Consider the following 18336-nt stretch of genomic DNA (forward strand, 5'->3'; position numbering starts at 1 on the left):
CTCTGGTCTGGGATGTACTCTACCCTCTCTGGTCTGGGATGTACTCTAATCTCTCTGGTCTGGGATGTACTATAATCTCTCTGATCTGGGATGTACTATAATCTCTCTGATCTGGGATATACTCTAACCTCTCTGGTCTGGGATGTACTCTAACCTCTCTGGTCTGGGATGTACTATAATCTCTCTGGTCTGGGATATACTCTAACCTCTCTGGTCTGGGATGTACTCTAACCTCTCTGATCTGGGATATACTCTAACCTCTCTGGTCTGGGATGTACTCTAACCTCTCTGATCTGGGATGTACTCTAACCTCTCTGGTCTGGGATATACTCTAACCTCTCTGGTCTGGGATATACTCTAACCTCTCTGATCTGGGATGTACTCTAACCTCTCTGATCTGGGATGTACTCTAACCTCTCTGGCCTGGGATGTACTCTAATCTCTCTGGTCTTGGATGTACTCTAATCTCTCTGGTCTGGGATGTACTCTAACCTCTCTGGTCTGGGATGTACTCTAATCTCTCTGGTCTGGGATGTACTCTAACCTCTCTGGTCTGGGATGTACTCTAACCTCTCTGATCTGGGATGTACTCTAACCTCTCTGGTCTGGGATGTACTCTAACCTCTGATCTGGGATGTACTCTACCCTCTCTGGTCTGGGATGTACTCTAACCTCTCTGGTCTGGGATGTACTCTAACCTCTCTGATCTGGGATATACTCTAATCTCTCTGGTCTGGGATGTACTCTAACCTCTCTGGTCTGGGATGTACTCTACCCTCTCTTGTCTGGGATGTACTCTAACCTCTCTGGTCTGGGATGTACTCTAATCTCTCTGGTCTGGGATGTACTATAATCTCTCTGATCTGGGATATACTCTAACCTCTTTGGTCTGGGATGTACTCTAACCTCTCTGATCTGGGATATACCCTAACCTCTCTGGTCTGGGATGTACTCTAACCTCTCTGGTCTGGGATGTACTCTAACCTCTCTGGTCTGGGATGTACTCTAACCTCTCTGATCTGGGATATACTCTAACCTCTCTGGTCTGGGATATACTCTAACCTCTCTGGTCTGGGATGTACTCTAACCTCTCTGATCTGGGATGTACTATAATCTCTGGTCTGGGATGTACTATAACCTCTGATCTGGGATGTACTCTAACCTCTCTGGTCTGGGATGTACTCTAACCTCTCTGGTCTGGGATGTACTCTAACCTCTCTGGTCTGGGATGTACTCTAACCTCTCTGGTCTGGGATGTACTCTAATCTCTCTGGTCTGGGATGTACTCTAATCTCTCTGGTCTGGGATGTACTCTAACCTCTCTGGTCTGGGATGTACTCTAACCTCTCTGATCTGGGATGTACTATAACCTCTCTGATCTGGGATGTACTATAATCTCTCTGGTCTGGGATATACTATAACCTCTCTGGTCTGGGATGTACTATAACCTCTCTGGTCTGGGATGTACTATAATCTCTCTGGTCTGGGATATACTCTACCCTCTCTGATCTGGGATGTACTATAACCTCTCTGATCTGGGATATACTCTAACCTCTCTGATCTGGGATGTACTATAACCTCTCTGGTCTGGGATGTACTCGAATCTCTCTCCTTAAAACATTCTCTCAAATAGCTGAGGGAGGAGAAAAATGCTGCATTAAAAAAACACATATTTTTAGTTCTCATTTATAATCATGGTCCTTAGATTTAAAAATGATCATTAAAATGAACAAGTTCAGCTCAGTACATGTTGTATAACACCCCCTAGGATATTACTGCAAGAAATAAATCCCAAATGGCACCCTAGTCCCTCTTTAGGGTGCAGGACTTTTGGAACCGAGCCCTATGGGTTATGCACTACATCATATGTAATGCATTTGGGACACCGTTCTGTGCGGGGTTTAAAACTCCTCTGAACAGCAGGAAAGATGACTCATATTGTCTCTATTGTCTCGGTGTGAACAAGTCTAATGTACACAAAGAAAAGCCTTGCAGGTTTTCTCATGCCTGCACTGCGCGTGCAGTGTGTCGTGTCTCTCTGTGTGTGTCGTGTATGTGTGTGTGTGTCGTTGTGTGTGTCGTGTCTCTCTGTGTGTGTCGTGTATGTGTGTGTGTGTCGTGTCTCTCTGTGTGGGTCGTGTCTGTGTGTGTGGGTCGTGTCTCTCTGTGTGGGTCGTGTGTGTGTGTGTGTGGGTCGTGTGTGTGTGTGTCGTGTATGTGTGTGTGTGGGTCGTGTGTGTGTGTGTGTGTGTCGTGTATGTGTGTGTGTGTGTGTCGTGTCTCTCTGTGTGTGTCGTGTCTCTCTGTGTGTGTCGTGTCTGTGTGTGTGTGTCGTGTCTGTGTGTTTGTGTTTGTGTGTGTGTGTGTGTGTCTGTTTGTGTGTCGTGTCGTGTCTGTGTGTGTCGTGTCGTGTCTGTGTGTGTCGTGTCGTGTCTGTGTGTGTGTGTCGTGTCTCTCTGTGTGGGTCGTGTGTGTGTGTGTGTCGTGTCTGTGGGTGTGTGTGTCGTGTCTGTGTGTGTCGTGTTTGTGTGTGTATGTCGGGTCTGTGTGTGTGTGTGTCGTGTCGTGTCTGTGTGTGTCGTGTTTGTGTGTGTCGTGTCGTGTGTGTGTGTCGAGTCCAGTATATGTATTAATAAAAAGATGGCTTTGCTCTCTCATCTCTCTCTTATCTCTCTCATCTCTCTCTCATCTCTCTCTCATCTCTCTCTTATCTCTCTCTCATCTCTCTCTCTCATCTCTCTCTCATCTCTCTCTCATCTCTCTCTCATCTCTCGCTCTCATCTCTCTCTCATCTCTCTCTCATCTCTCTCTTATCTCTCTCTCATCTCTCTCATCTCTCTCTCTCATCTCTCTCTCATCTCTCTCTTATCTCTCTCTCATCTCTCTCATCTCTCTCTTATCTCTCTCTCTCATCTCTCTCTCATCTCTCGCTCATCTCTCTCTTATCTCTCTCTCATCTCTCTTATCTCTCTCTCTCATCTCTCTCTCATATAAAATCAAGTAATCAGAAAACCAAGACAGCTAGTCCGGGAAAGATTTATCAGGAAATATTCACAAGCATGTGTTTGCAGGAAAAATAAGCTGACATTTTATTACAAGAATGCAGACTGAAAGATGCTCTCTCTCATCTCTCTCTCTCTCTCTCTCTCTCTCTCTCTCTCTCTCTCTCTCTCTCTCTCTCTCTCTCTCTCTCTCTCTCTCTCTAATAACAGCAGGTCCTCTCTCTACGGTCCCTGTGTGGGGGGGTATTAATACTATAATAACAGCAGGTCCTCTCTCTACGGTCCCTGTGTGGGGTGGGGGTATTAATACTATAATAACAGAGTAGCAGGTCCTCTCTCTACGGTCCCTGTGTGGGGGGTATTAATACTATAATAACAGAGTAGCAGGTCCTCTCTCTACGGTCCCTGTGTGGGGTGGGGGGTATTAATACTATAATAACAGAGTAGCAGGTCCTCTCTCTACGGTCCCTGTGTGGGGTGGGGGGGTATTAATACTATAATAACAGCAGGTCCTCTCTCTACGGTCCCTGTGTGGGGTGGGGGGGTATTAATACTATAATAACAGAGTAGCAGGTCCTCTCTACGGTCCCTGTGTGAGGGGGGTATTAATACTATAATAACAGAGTAGCAGGTCCTCTCTCTACGGTCCCTGTGTGGGGTGGGGGGTATTAATACTATAATAACAGAGCAGCAGGTCCCTCTCTACGGTCCCTGTGTGGGGGGTATTAATACTATAATAACAGAGTAGCAGGTCCTCTCTCTACGGTCCCTGTGTGGGGGGGTATTAATACTATAATAACAGAGTAGCAGGTCCTCTCTCTACGGTCCCTGTGTGGGGGGTATTAATACTATAATAACAGAGTAGCAGGTCCTCTCTCTACGGTCCCTGTGAGGGGGTATTAATACTATAATAACAGAGTAGCAGGTCCTCTCTCTACGGTCCCTGTGTGGGGGGTATTAATACTATAATAACAGCAGGTCCTCTCTCTACGGTCCCTGTGTGTGGGGGGGGGTATTAATACTATAATAACAGATTAGCAGGTCCTCTCTCTACGGTCCCTGTGTGGGGTGGGGGGTATTAATACTATAATAACAGAGTAGCAGGTCCTCTCTCTACGGTCCCTGTGTGGGGGGTATTAATACTATAATAACAGAGTAGCAGGTCCTCTCTCTACGGTCCCTGTGTGGGGTGGGGGGGTATTAATACTATAATAACAGAGTAGCAGGTCCTCTCTCTACGGTCCCTGTGTGGGGTGGGGGGTATTAATACTATAATAACAGAGTAGCAGGTCCTCTCTCTACGGTCCCTGTGGGGGGGGGGTATTAATACTATAATAACAGAGTAGCAGGTCCTCTCTCTACGGTCCCTGTGTGAGGGGGGTATTAATACTATAATAACAGAGTAGCAGGTCCTCTCTCTACGGTCCCTGTGTGAGGGGGGGTATTAATACTATAATAACAGCAGGTCCTCTCTCTACGGTCCCTGTGTGGGGGGGTATTAATACTATAATAACAGAGTAGCAGGTCCTCTCTCTACGGTCCCTGTGTGGGGGGGTATTAATACTATAATAACAGAGTAGCAGGTCCTCTCTCTACGGTCCCTGTGTGGGGGGGTATTAATACTATAATAACAGAGTAGCAGGTCCTCTCTCTACGGTCCCTGTGTGTGGGGGGTATTAATACTATAATAACAGAGTAGCAGGTCCTCTCTCTACGGTCCCTGTGAGGGGGGGTATTAATACTATAATAACAGAGTAGCAGGTCCTCTCTCTACGGTCCCTGTGTGGGGGGGTATTAATACTATAATAACAGAGTAGCAGGTCCTCTCTCTACGGTCCCTGTGTGTGGGGGGTATTAATACTATAATAACAGAGTAGCAGGTCCCTCTCTACGGTCCCTGTGTGGGGTGGGGGGTATTAATACTATAATAACAGAGTAGCAGGTCCTCTCTCTACGGTCCCTGTGTGAGGGGGGGTATTAATACTATAATAACAGAGTAGCAGGTCCTCTCTCTACGGTCCCTGTGTGAGGGGGTATTAATACTATAATAACAGAGTAGCAGGTCCTCTCTCTACGGTCCCTGTGTGGGGTGGGGGGGTATTAATACTATAATAACAGAGTAGCAGGTCCTCTCTCTACGGTCCCTGTGTGGGGGGGTATTAATACTATAATAACAGAGTAGCAGGTCCTCTCTCTACGGTCCCTGTGTGGGGTGGGGGGTATTAATACTATAATAACAGAGTAGCAGGTCCTCTCTCTACGGTCCCTGTGTGGGGGGGTATTAATACTATAATAACAGAGTAGCAGGTCCTCTCTCTACGGTCCCTGTGTGGGGGGGTATTAATACTATAATAACAGCAGGTCCTCTCTCTACGGTCCCTGTGTGGGGTGGGGGGTATTAATACTATAATAACAGAGTAGCAGGTCCTCTCTCTACGGTCCCTGTGTGGGGGGTATTAATACTATAATAACAGCAGGTCCTCTCTCTACGGTCCCTGTGTGGGGTGGGGGGGGTATTAATACTATAATAACAGAGTAGCAGGTCCTCTCTCTACGGTCCCTGTGTGTGGGGGGGGGTATTAATACTATAATAACAGAGTAGCAGGTCCTCTCTCTACGGTCCCTGTGTGGGGGGGTATTAATACTATAATAACAGCAGGTCCTCTCTCTACGGTCCCTGTGTGGGGTGGGGGGGTATTAATACTATAATAACAGAGTAGCAGGTCCTCTCTCTACGGTCCCTGTGTGGGGTGGGGGTATTAATACTATAATAACAGCAGGTCCTCTCTCTACGGTCCCTGTGTGGGGGGTATTAATACTATAATAACAGCAGGTCCTCTCTCTACGGTCCCTGTGTGAGGGGGTATTAATACTATAATAACAGAGTAGCAGGTCCTCTCTCTACGGTCCCTGTGTGAGGGGGGGTATTAATACTATAATAACAGCAGGTCCTCTCTCTACGGTCCCTGTGTGAGGGGTATTAATACTATAATAACAGAGTAGCAGGTCCTCTCTCTACGGTCCCTGTGTGGGGTGGGGGGTATTAATACTATAATAACAGAGAAGCAGGTCCTCTCTCTACGGTCCCTGTGTGGGGTGGGGGGTATTAATACTATAATAACAGAGTAGCAGGTCCTCTCTCTACGGTCCCTGTGTGAGGGGGGTATTAATACTATAATAACAGAGTAGCAGGTCCTCTCTCTACGGTCCCTGTGTGAGGGGGGGTATTAATACTATAATAACAGCAGGTCCTCTCTCTACGGTCCCTGTGTGGGGGTATTAATACTATAATAACAGCAGGTCCTCTCTCTACGGTCCCTGTGTGAGGGGGTATTAATACTATAATAACAGAGTAGCAGGTCCTCTCTACGGTCCCTGTGTGAGGGGGGTATTAATACTATAATAACAGAGTAGCAGGTCCTCTCTCTACGGTCCCTGTGTCAGGGGGGGTATTAATACTATAATAACAGAGTAGCAGGTCCTCTCTCTACGGTCCCTGTGGGGGTATTAATACTATAATAACAGAGTAGCAGGTCCTCTCTCTACGGTCCCTGTGTGGGGGGTATTAATACTATAATAACAGAGTAGCAGGTCCTCTCTCTACGGTCCCTGTGTGGGGTGGGGGGGTATTAATACTATAATAACAGAGTAGCAGGTCCTCTCTCTACGGTCCCTGTGTGGGGTGGGGGGGTATTAATACTATAATAACAGAGTAGCAGGTCCTCTCTCTACGGTCCCTGTGTGGGGTGGGGGGGTATTAATACTATAATAACAGCAGGTCCTCTCTCTACGGTCCCTGTGTGAGGGGGTATTAATACTATAATAACAGAGTAGCAGGTCCTCTCTCTACGGTCCCTGTGTGGGGGGGGGGGTATTAATACTATAATAACAGAGTAGCAGGTCCTCTCTCTACGGTCCCTGTGTGGGGGGGTATTAATACTATAATAACAGAGTAGCAGGTCCTCTCTCTACGGTCCCTGTGTGGGGGGGTATTAATACTATAATAACAGAGTAGCAGGTCCTCTCTCTACGGTCCCTGTGTGAGGGGGGGTATTAATACTATAATAACAGAGTAGCAGGTCCTCTCTCTACGGTCCCTGTGTGAGGGGGGGTATTAATACTATAATAACAGAGTAGCAGGTCCTCTCTCTACGGTCCCTGTGTGAGGGGGGGTATTAATACTATAATAACAGAGTAGCAGGTCCTCTCTCTACGGTCCCTGTGTGGGGGGTATTAATACTATAATAACAGCAGGTCCTCTCTCTACGGTCCCTGTGTGAGGGGGTATTAATACTATAATAACAGAGTAGCAGGTCCTCTCTCTACGGTCCCTGTGTGGGGGGGTATTAATACTATAATAACAGAGTAGCAGGTCCTCTCTCTACGGTCCCTGTGTGGGGTGGGGGGTATTAATACTATAATAACAGAGTAGCAGGTCCTCTCTCTACGGTCCCTGTGTGAGGGGGGTATTAATACTATAATAACAGAGTAGCAGGTCCTCTCTCTACGGTCCCTGTGTGGGGTGGGGGGGTATTAATACTATAATAACAGAGCAGCAGGTCCTCTCTCTACGGTCCCTGTGTGGGGGGTATTAATACTATAATAACAGAGTAGCAGGTCCTCTCTCTACGGTCCCTGTGTGGGGGGTATTAATACTATAATAACAGAGAAGCAGGTCCTCTCTCTACGGTCCCTGTGTGGGATGGGGGTATTAATACTATAATAACAGAGTAGCAGGTCCTCTCTCTACGGTCCCTGTGTGGGGGGTATTAATACTATAATAACAGAGTAGCAGGTCCTCTCTCTACGGTCCCTGTGTGGGGGGGTATTAATACTATAATAACAGAGTAGCAGGTCCTCTCTCTACGGTCCCTGTGTGGGGGTATTAATACTATAATAACAGCAGGTCCTCTCTCTACGGTCCCTGTGTGGGGTGGGGGGTATTAATACTATAATAACAGAGAAGCAGGTCTCTCTCTACGGTCCCTGTGGGGTGGGGGGTATTAATACTATAATAACAGAGTAGCAGGTCCTCTCTACGGTCCCTGTGTGCGGGGGGGTATTAATACTATAATAACAGAGTAGCAGGTCCTCTCTCTACGGTCCCTGTGTGAGGGGGTATTAATACTATAATAACAGCAGGTCCTCTCTCTACGGTCCCTGTGTGGGGTGGGGGTATTAATACTATAATAACAGAGTAGCAGGTCCTCTCTCTACGGTCCCTGTGTGAGGGGGTATTAATACTATAATAACAGCAGGTCCTCTCTCTACGGTCCCTGTGTGGGGGGTATTAATACTATAATAACAGCAGGTCCTCTCTCTACGGTCCCTGTGTGGGGGGGTATTAATACTATAATAACAGAGTAGCAGGTCCTCTCTCTACGGTCCCTGTGTGAGGGGGTATTAATACTATAATAACAGAGTAGCAGGTCCTCTCTCTACGGTCCCTGTGTGGGGGGTATTAATACTATAATAACAGAGTAGCAGGTCCTCTCTACGGTCCCTGTGTGGGGGGTATTAATACTATAATAACAGAGTAGCAGGTCCTCTCTCTACGGTCCCTGTGTGGGGTGGGGGTATTAATACTATAATAACAGCAGGTCCTCTCTCTACGGTCCCTGTGAGGGGGGTATTAATACTATAATAACAGAGTAGCAGGTCCTCTCTACGGTCCCTGTGTGGGGGTATTAATACTATAATAACAGCAGGTCCTCTCTCTACGGTCCCTGTGTGGGGGGTATTAATACTATAATAACAGAGTAGCAGGTCCTCTCTCTACGGTCCCTGTGTGGGGGTATTAATACTATAATAACAGAGTAGCAGGTCCTCTCTCTACGGTCCCTGTGTGGGGTGGGGGGTATTAATACTATAATAACAGAGTAGCAGGTCCCTCTCTACGGTCCCTGTGTGGGGGGTATTAATACTATAATAACAGAGTAGCAGGTCCTCTCTCTACGGTCCCTGTGTGGGGGGTATTAATACTATAATAACAGAGTAGCAGGTCCTCTCTACGGTCCCTGTGTGGGGGGTATTAATACTATAATAACAGAGTAGCAGGTCCTCTCTCTACGGTCCCTGTGTGGGGGGTATTAATACTATAATAACAGAGAAGCAGGTCCCTCTCTACGGTCCCTGTGTGGGGTGGGGGGTATTAATACTATAATAACAGAGTAGCAGGTCCTCTCTCTACGGTCCCTGTGTGAGGGGGGTATTAATACTATAATAACAGCAGGTCCTCTCTCTACGGTCCCTGTGTGGGGGGGTATTAATACTATAATAACAGCAGGTCCTCTCTCTACGGTCCCTGTGTGGGGGGGGGTATTAATACTATAATAACAGCAGGTCCTCTCTCTACGGTCCCTGTGAGGGGGGGTATTAATACTATAATAACAGCAGGTCCTCTCTCTACGGTCCCTGTGTGGGGTGGGGGGGTATTAATACTATAATAACAGAGTAGCAGGTCCTCTCTCTACGGTCCCTGTGTGGGGTGGGGGTATTAATACTATAATAACAGCAGGTCCTCTCTACGGTCCCTGTGTGGGGGGGGTATTAATACTATAATAACAGAGTAGCAGGTCCTCTCTACGGTCCCTGTGTGGGGGGGTATTAATACTATAATAACAGCAGGTCTCCTACGGTCCCTGTGTGGGGGGTATTAATACTATAATAACAGCAGGTCCTCTCTCTACGGTCCCTGTGTGAGGGGGGGGGGTATTAATACTATAATAACAGCAGGTCCTCTCTACGGTCCCTGTGTGAGGGGGGGGGGGTATTAATACTATAATAACAGAGTAGCAGGTCTGGGACCCCCCAGCTGAGGCCTTCTGTGAGGTTGTCGTGTGATGCACACTGGGCCCCCCACCCCCCAGCTGAGGCCGTATGGGAGGTTGTAGTGTGATGCACACTGGGGACCCCCCCCAGCTGAGGCCGTATGGGAGGTTGTAGTGTGATGCACACTGGGACCCCCGGGCTGAGGCCGTATGGGAGGTTGTAATGTGATGCACACTGGGACCCCCCCAGCTGAGGCCGTATGTGAGGTTCTAGTATGATGCACACTGGGGACCCCCCAGCTGAGGCCGTATGGGAGGTTGTAGTGTGATGCACACTGGGGACCCCCCAGCTGAGGCCGTATGGGAGGTTGTAGTGTGATGCACACTGGGGACCCCCCCAGCTGAGGCCGTATGGGAGGTTGTCGTGTGATGCACACTGGGACCCCCAGCTGAGGCCGTATGTGAGGTTGTAGTGTGATGCACACTGGGACCCCCCAGCTGAGGCCTTCTGGGAGGTTGTCGTGTGATGCACACTGGGACCCCCCCCACCCCCAGCTGAGGCCTTCTGTGAGGTTGTCGTGTGATGCACACTGGGACCCCCCCCCAGCTGAGGCCTTCTGTGAGGTTGTCGTGTGATGCACACTGGGACCCCCAGCTGAGGCCGTATGGGAGGTTGTAGTGTGATGCACACTGGGACACCCCCCAGCTGAGGCCTTCTGTGAGGTTGTAGTGTGATGCACACTGGGACCCCCCCAGCTGAGGCCTTCTGGGAGGTTGTAGTGTGATGCACACTGGGACCCCCCCCAGCTGAGGCCTTCTGGGAGGTTGTAGTGTGATGCACACTGGGACCCCCAGCTGAGGCCTTCTGGGAGGTTGTAGTGTGATGCACACTGGGACCCCCCCCAGCTGAGGCCTTCTGGGAGGTTGTAGTGTGATGCTTTGGTAAAAGGGGCATCAGATGATTCTTTCCTCAGTGTGTTGTGGATCTGTCACTGTCGGACATAAACCACAAATAAATCAAACATTTATGAAGCAGTAGACCTGTTTTTACTACTCACTGTGTGGCCTGAGGTCGTAGTGGGACGTTGTCGGAAAGAGATCTGTTCTACAACTCAGCTTCTTCCTCAGTCCTGCAGACCCTCATCGCTCACTGTAAAGTAGACCTCTCCTCTCCTCTCCACAGCTACAGACCCTCATCACTCACTGTAAAGTAGACCTCTCCTCTCCTCTCCACAGCTACAGACCCTCATCGCTCACTGTAAAGTAGACCTCTCCTCTCCTCTCCACAGCTACAGACCCTCATCACTCACTGTAAAGTAGACCTCTCCTCTCCTCTCCACAGCTACAGACCCTCATCACTCACTGTAAAGTAGACCTCTCCTCTCCTCTCCACAGCTACAGACCCTCACCACTCACTGTAAAGTAGACCTCTCCTCTCCACAGCTACAGACCCTCATCACTCACTGTAAAGTAGAACTCTCCTCTCCTCTCCACAGCTACAGACCCTCACCACTCACTGTAAAGTAGATCTCTCCTCTCCACAGGTACAGACCCCCATCACTCACTGTAAAGTAGACCTCACCTCTCCACAGCTACAGACCCTCATCACTCACTGTAAAGTAGACCTCTCCTCTCCACAGCTACAGACCCTCATCATTCACTGTAAAGTAGACCTCACCTCTCCACAGCTACAGACCCTCATCTCTCACGGTAAAGTAGACCTCTCCTCTCCACAGCTACAGACCCTCATCACTCACTGTAAAGTAGACCTCACCTCTCCACAGCTACAGACCCTCATCACTCACTGTAAAGTAGACCTCTCCTCTCCACAGCTACAGACCCTCATCACTCACTGTAAAGTAGACCTCACCTCTCCACAGCTACAGACCGTCATCACTCACTGTAAAGTAGACCTCTCCTCTCCACAGCTACAGACCCTCATCACTCACTGTAATGCAGACCTCACCTCTCCACAGCTACAGACCCTCATCACTCACTGTAAAGTAGACCTCACCTCTCCACAGCTACAGACCCTCATCACTCACTGTAAAGCAGACCTCTCCTCTCCTCTCCACATCTACAGACCCTCATCACTCACTGTAAAACAGACCTCTCCTCTCCTCTCCACAGCTACAGACCCTCATCACTCACTGTAAAGCAGACCTCTCCTCTCCTCTCCACAGCTACAGACCCTCATCATTCACTGTAAGGCGGACTGTTACTTCCATCAGCTGCATTTGGGTTTGAGCTAGTCAGCAAGTTTCCATTTCCCTCTCTGTCTTGTGCAATGTACACACAGCACATGCACACCAGTGGAGGCTCCTCCTCAGAGGAAGGGGAGGACCATCCTCAGAGGAAGGGGAGGACCATCCTCAGAGGAAGGGGAGGACCATCCTCAGAGGAAGGGGAGGACCATCCTCAGAGGAAGGGGAGGACCATCCTCAGAGGAAGGGGAGGACCATCCTCAGAGGAAGGGGAGGACCATCCTCAGAGGAAGGGGAGGACCATCCTCAGAGGAAGGTGAGGACCATCCTCAGAGGAAGGGGAGGACCATCCTCAGAGGAAGGTGAGGACCATCCTCAGAGGAAGGGGAGGACCATCCTCAGAGGAAGGGGAGGACCATCCTCAGAGGAAGGTGAGGACCATCCTCATCAGTGAATAATGTTAAATATTTAAAACATTACCCTTTTTATATGAAACTATACTAAATATTTTCAAGTCACCAAATAATTGATTAAAACACAATTTTTCAATTAAGGTCTACAGTAGCCTCAACAGCACTCTGTAGCATAGCACCATGGTGTAGCTGGAGGACTGCTTGCTTCCGTCCTCCTCTGGGTACATTGACCTCAATACAAAACCTAGGAGGCTCATGGTTCTCACCCCCTTCCATAGACTTACACAGTAATTATGACAACTTCCGGAGGACATCCTCTAACCTATCAGAGCTATTGCAGCATGAACTGACATGTTTTCCACCCAATCAAAAGGATCCGAGAATGAATAAACTGTATTGCATCAGATGTGGTGAGTAGTTGACTCAAAGAGAGAGAAAGACAATAGTTTAACCGTTTTGAACAAATAAATGTCTTTCTCAAACGAAGGAAAAGCAATTTCACTTACTTAGCTAGTAAATGCACTAGTTTAGCTTACTCAAACACCCTGCTCAAACAAAGGGATGCTATGTTAGCTAGCTGGCTATAACAGAGGGATGCTATGTTAGCTAGCTGGCTACAACAGGGGGATGCTATGTTAGCTAGCTGGCTATAACAGAGGGATGCTATGTTAGCTAGCTGTCTATAACAGAGGGATGCTATGTTAGCTAGCTGGTGTAACTGCTTACTGACTATACACTAACGTTACTGCAGGGTTTACTAGCGTGTTAGTTATATTAGTTATGTTGACTAGGACGTTACTTTAGCTAATATGGTGACAATGATGTAGGCTGTGTGTAGCGGTTTATGATAGGTTTTTTATCGTCTGGTCGCATACAGCTGATATGTGGTGCATTGAAGTCCACAAGCGAAGGGAAAAGGAGAGAGGAGGAGAGCGCATAGATGGGAGAAGGAATAGAACGTGGCTGCTATGAAAGTGAACCGTATTTACGTGCGATCAGAGGCTTTTTTAAAACGGAATTAAACGGGGGATAAACATACCCGAATTTGTCCAATGGAAACTCTCGTTTCTAACTGTTGGACTAATGATTACACTCTAGATCAGCTAGATGAAGAGTGTTCAAGAAGGTTCAAGAAGGTTCAAGAAGGTTCAAGAAGGTATTGAATGTGTCTGTCACCTCAAATGTTTCTCTCAACCTGAGCACCTATGTAGTAAACTTAAAACATTTTTTTTTACCTTTATTTAACTAGGCAAGTCGGTTAAGAACAAATTCTTATTTTCAATGACGGCCTAGGAACAGTGGGTTAACTGCCGGTTCAGGGGCAGAACGACAGATTTATACCTTGTCAGCTCAGTTACTAGTCCAACGCCATGCTCGTGAATTTTTTTTTTTTGTCCTTCCTCATCATAAACGCCATCAACCTCCACTGACACACACACACACACACACATATACACACACACACACACATACACATAAAACCACGTGGCCCGCGGGCCACCAGTAGGGGAACCGTGGTATAGGATATCTTACATTAAAGTGGAATAAGTTGAACACATTAGAATTCTAAGATGTGTGAGTGTGTCTGTCTGTCTGTCTGTCTGTCTGTCTGTCTGTCTGTCTGTCTGTCTGTCTGTCTGTCTGTCTGTCTGTCTGTCTGTCTGTCTCTGTCTAACTCATATAAACTCAATACATCTGCTAATTTAGACATATTATTAGTTAGGGCTATGTAGCTAACTCATATAAACTCAATACATCTGCTAATTTAGACATATTATTAGTTAGGGCTATGTAGCTAACTCATATAAACTCAATACATCTGCTAATTTAGACATATTATTAGTTAGGGCTATGTAGCTAACTCATATTAACAATATACATCTGCTAATTTAGACATAGTATTAGTTAGGGCTATGTAGCTAACTCATATAAACTCAATACATCTGCTAATTTAGACATATTATTAGTTAGGGCTATGTAGCTAACTCATATAAACTCAATACATCTGCTAATTTAGACATAGTATTAGTTAGGGCTATGTAGCTACCTCATATAAACTCAATACATCTGCTAATTTAGACATAGTATTAGTTAGGGCTATGTAGCTAACTCATATAAACTCAATACATCTGCTAATTTAGACATAGTATTAGTTAGGGCTATGTAGCTAACTCATATAAACTCAATACATCTGCTAATTTAGACATATTATTAGTTAGGGCTATGTAGCTAACTCATATAAACTCAATACATCTGCTAATTTAGACATAGTATTAGTTAGGGCTATGTAGCTAACTCATATAAACTCAATACATCTGCTAATTTAGACATATTATTAGTTAGGGCTATGTAGCTAACTCATATAAACTCAATACATCTGCTAATTTAGACATAGTATTAGTTAGGGCTATGTAGCTAACTCATATAAACTCAATACATCTGCTAATTTAGACATAGTATTAGTTAGGGCTATGTAGCTAACTCATATAAACTCAATACATCTGCTAATTTAGACATATTATTAGTTAGGGCTATGTAGCTAACTCATATAAACTCAATACATCTGCTAATGTAGACATAGTATTAGTTAGGGCTATGTAGCTAACTCATATAAACTCAATACATCTGCTAATTTAGACATATTATTAGTTAGGGCTATGTAGCTAACTGATATAAACTAAATACATCTGCTAATTTAGACATATTATTAGTTAGGGCTATGTAGCTAACTCATATTAACAATATACATTGTAGGTGTTGCCGTGTTAAATGCACTGAGTTCCCCCACTTGGAAATGTATTGTAGAAAGAGGAGCACTGAGTTCCCCCACTTGGAAATGTGTTGTAGAAAGAGGAGCACTGAGTTCCTCCACTTGGAAATGTATTGTAGAAAGAGGAGCACTGAGTTCCCCCACTTGGAAATGTGTTGTAGAAAGAGGAGCACTGAGTTCCCCCACTTGGAAATGTGTTGTAGAAAGAGGAGCACTGAGTTCCTCCACTTGGAAATGTGTTGTAGAAAGAGGAGCACTGAGTTCCCCCACTTGGAAATGTGTTGTAGAAAGAGGAGCACTGAGTTCCCCCACTTGGAAATGTGTTGTAGAAAGAGGAGCACTGAGTTCCCCCACTTGGAAATGTGTTGTAGAAAGAGGAGCGCTGAGTTCCCCCACTTGGAAATGTGTTGTAGAAAGAGGAGCACTGAGTTCCCCCACTTGGAAATGTGTTGTAGAAAGAGGAGCACTGAGTTCCCCCACTTGGAAATGTATTGTAGAAAGAGGAGCACTGAGTTCCCCCACTTGGAAATGTGTTGTAGAAAGAGGAGCACTGAGTTCCCCCACTTGGAAATGTATTGTAGAAAGAGGAGCACTGAGTTCCCCCACTTGGAAATGTGTTGTAGAAAGAGGAGCACTGAGTTCCCCCACTTGGAAATGTATTGTAGAAAGAGGAGCACTGAGTTCCCCCACTTGGAAATGTGTTGTAGAAAGAGGAGCACTGAGTTCCCCCACTTGGAAATGTGTTGTAGAAAGAGGAGCACTGAGTTCCTCCACTTGGAAATGTGTTGTAGAAAGAGGAGCACTGAGTTCCCCCACTTGGAAAGTATCCAAGTCAACCAAAAGGAATCTCAATAGTGTCGTTGTAAATGCTGCCAGTACTGTCTGTTTGGACAAAAGCATCTGCTAAATGACCATATTATTACTTAACCCTTAATTCCTTAAAGCCTCTGTGTCATGTAGGGTCTCCACTTACATTGGAGTCCAGCAGATCGATGCTGTCCAGGCTCTTGCTCCTGTGGATACGCCCTTTGATCTTGCGTAGCGACGGCTGGGCCTGATGTATGCTGCTCACAGACGATGATGCAGAGATCAAGCCGCTCCCGTGTCCTAGCCCGTGTCCTTGACCTTGACCTTGACCCCGGCTGGCTCTGCCGTGTGGGAGGTTGCCGGGGTGGAGGAGGCTGGGGTGAATCCTGAGGGTCGGAGAGAGAAAACACACTCAGAGAACAGATTTGGAGTATGTCCCTTTAAGGACAAATCGGTCGCAGCAAAATTACAAAGAATTAACAGTGGACATGTGCCTTGCCTCTTGGGTAATTGTATGAACCAAAGTATTAGAAGCACTGTGCCTTATTGTATGAACCCATGAAGATGGCCCTGATGGACTAATCTAATGGATATCATGAGGCCCGGACACTGATTAATTCTAGTCATTGTCCAAAAAGCACTTTTCATGGAGATGTCCAAATCTAAAACTATTATCAGACCCACAATGCACCACTCAGTATATCTCAGTACCCAGCTAGCACCTAACGTTCTGAAAACCATATGTTTTTTTTTTAGTTGTTGGAAGTTTCAGTACGTCAGCGTAACGTTTTTATGCAGGTTTCCTCGTGGTTCTATTTTAAAGTTCTCAGAACATTAAGACAACGTTCCGTTAGTAATGTTCAAAGAACATTCTAAGAACATTATTTAAAAACAAACAATTCTGTTCTCAGCATCAACAAAACTCTCTCTATCCTCTATCTTGTTACGTGTGTTCAGGTGTGTTGACCGCGCCCACTAATTGGCCACACCTGATCTTAACGAGTGTTATTTGAATAGACTAATATGAATAGGTTTTTGGTATTTTTCTTAACACTGCACTGTTGGTTAAAGGCTTGTAAGTAAGCATTTCACTGTATGGTCTACACTTGTTGTATTCGGTGCACGTGACAAATAACATTTGATTTGATTTCATTTGAAGGTTGTATGCAAAATAACCATAGGATGAACACGTGTTCACCAAGCTCTAAGAAACATATGGTCCTGAGAACGTTATGTGCTATCTGGGTAATTAAAAAACACAGACAGACACAAATAGACCATGATAAGCCTAAAGACGAACAGACGGACACACAGTGAATGAAGGGGGAACAAAACAGGATGGTCGTGCTTCATGTTTGTTTCTATAAAGGCCACAGTTCCCTGTTGAATTACATGGCATTTAATGCAGATATGCATAATAGGATTGAATTAGTGTTGAATGCCACCCAGGCCCTGTAAAAGATGCACTTCTGACCATTCAGGATGAACAGGGTTCCATTAGGAGGAACAGGGTTCCATTAGGATGAACAGGGTTCCATTAGGATGAACAGGGTTCCATTAGGAGGAACAGGGTTCCATTAGGAGGAACAGGGTTCCATTAGGATGAACAGGGTTCCATTAGGAGGAACAGGGTTCCATTAGGAGGAACAGGGTTCCATTAGGATGAACAGGGTTCCATTAGGAGGAACAGGGTTCCATTAGGAGGAACAGGGTTCCATTAGGAGGAACAGGGTTCCATTAGGATGAACAGGGTTCCATTAGGATGAACAGGGTTCCATTAGGAGGAACAGGGTTCCATTAGGAGGAACAGGGTTCCATTAGGAGGAACAGGGTTCCATTAGGAGGAACAGGGTTCCATTAGGATGAACAGGGTTCCATTAGGAGGAACAGGGTTCCATTAGGATGAACAGGGTTCCATTAGGAGGAACAGGGTTCCATTAGGATGAACAGGGTTCCATTAGGAGGAACAGGGTTCCATTAGGAGGAACAGGGTTCCATTAGGAGGAACAGGGTTCCATTAGGAGGAACAGGGTTCCATTAGGAGGAACAGGGTTCCATTAGGATGAACAGGGTTCCATTAGGAGGAACAGGGTTCCATTAGGAGGAACAGGGTTCCATTAGGAGGAACAGGGTTCCATTTAGGATGAACAGGGTTCCATTAGGAGGAACAGGGTTCCATTAGGAGGAACAGGGTTCCATTAGGAGGAACAGGGTTCCATTAGGATGAACAGGGTTCCATTAGGATGAACAGGGTTCCATTAGGAGGAACAGGGTTCCATTAGGAGGAACAGGGTTCCATTTAGGATGAACAGGGTTCCATTAGGAGGAACAGGGTTCCATTAGGAGGAACAGGGTTCCATTTAGGATGAA

The 18336-nt window shown here is 46.4% G+C and overlaps 1 protein-coding gene across 9 annotated transcripts in view; it reads right to left on the reverse strand.

The window, feature by feature from the left end:
- LOC118378188 (tight junction protein ZO-1-like) overlaps positions 1-18336 on the reverse strand; it is a 287079-nt gene that overhangs the window by 218108 nt on the left and 50635 nt on the right. For all 9 annotated transcript variants that reach the window (XM_052466581.1, XM_052466587.1, XM_052466586.1 and 6 more), the window contains exon 2: positions 16133-16352. In XM_052466581.1, the coding sequence (XP_052322541.1) occupies positions 16133-16352 (220 nt within the window). The remainder of the gene's footprint in view (positions 1-16132; positions 16353-18336) is intronic.

This window comes from Oncorhynchus keta, chromosome 17 (genome assembly GCF_023373465.1).
Source record: "Oncorhynchus keta strain PuntledgeMale-10-30-2019 chromosome 17, Oket_V2, whole genome shotgun sequence".
In the NCBI taxonomy this organism is placed as follows: domain Eukaryota; kingdom Metazoa; phylum Chordata; class Actinopteri; order Salmoniformes; family Salmonidae; genus Oncorhynchus; species Oncorhynchus keta.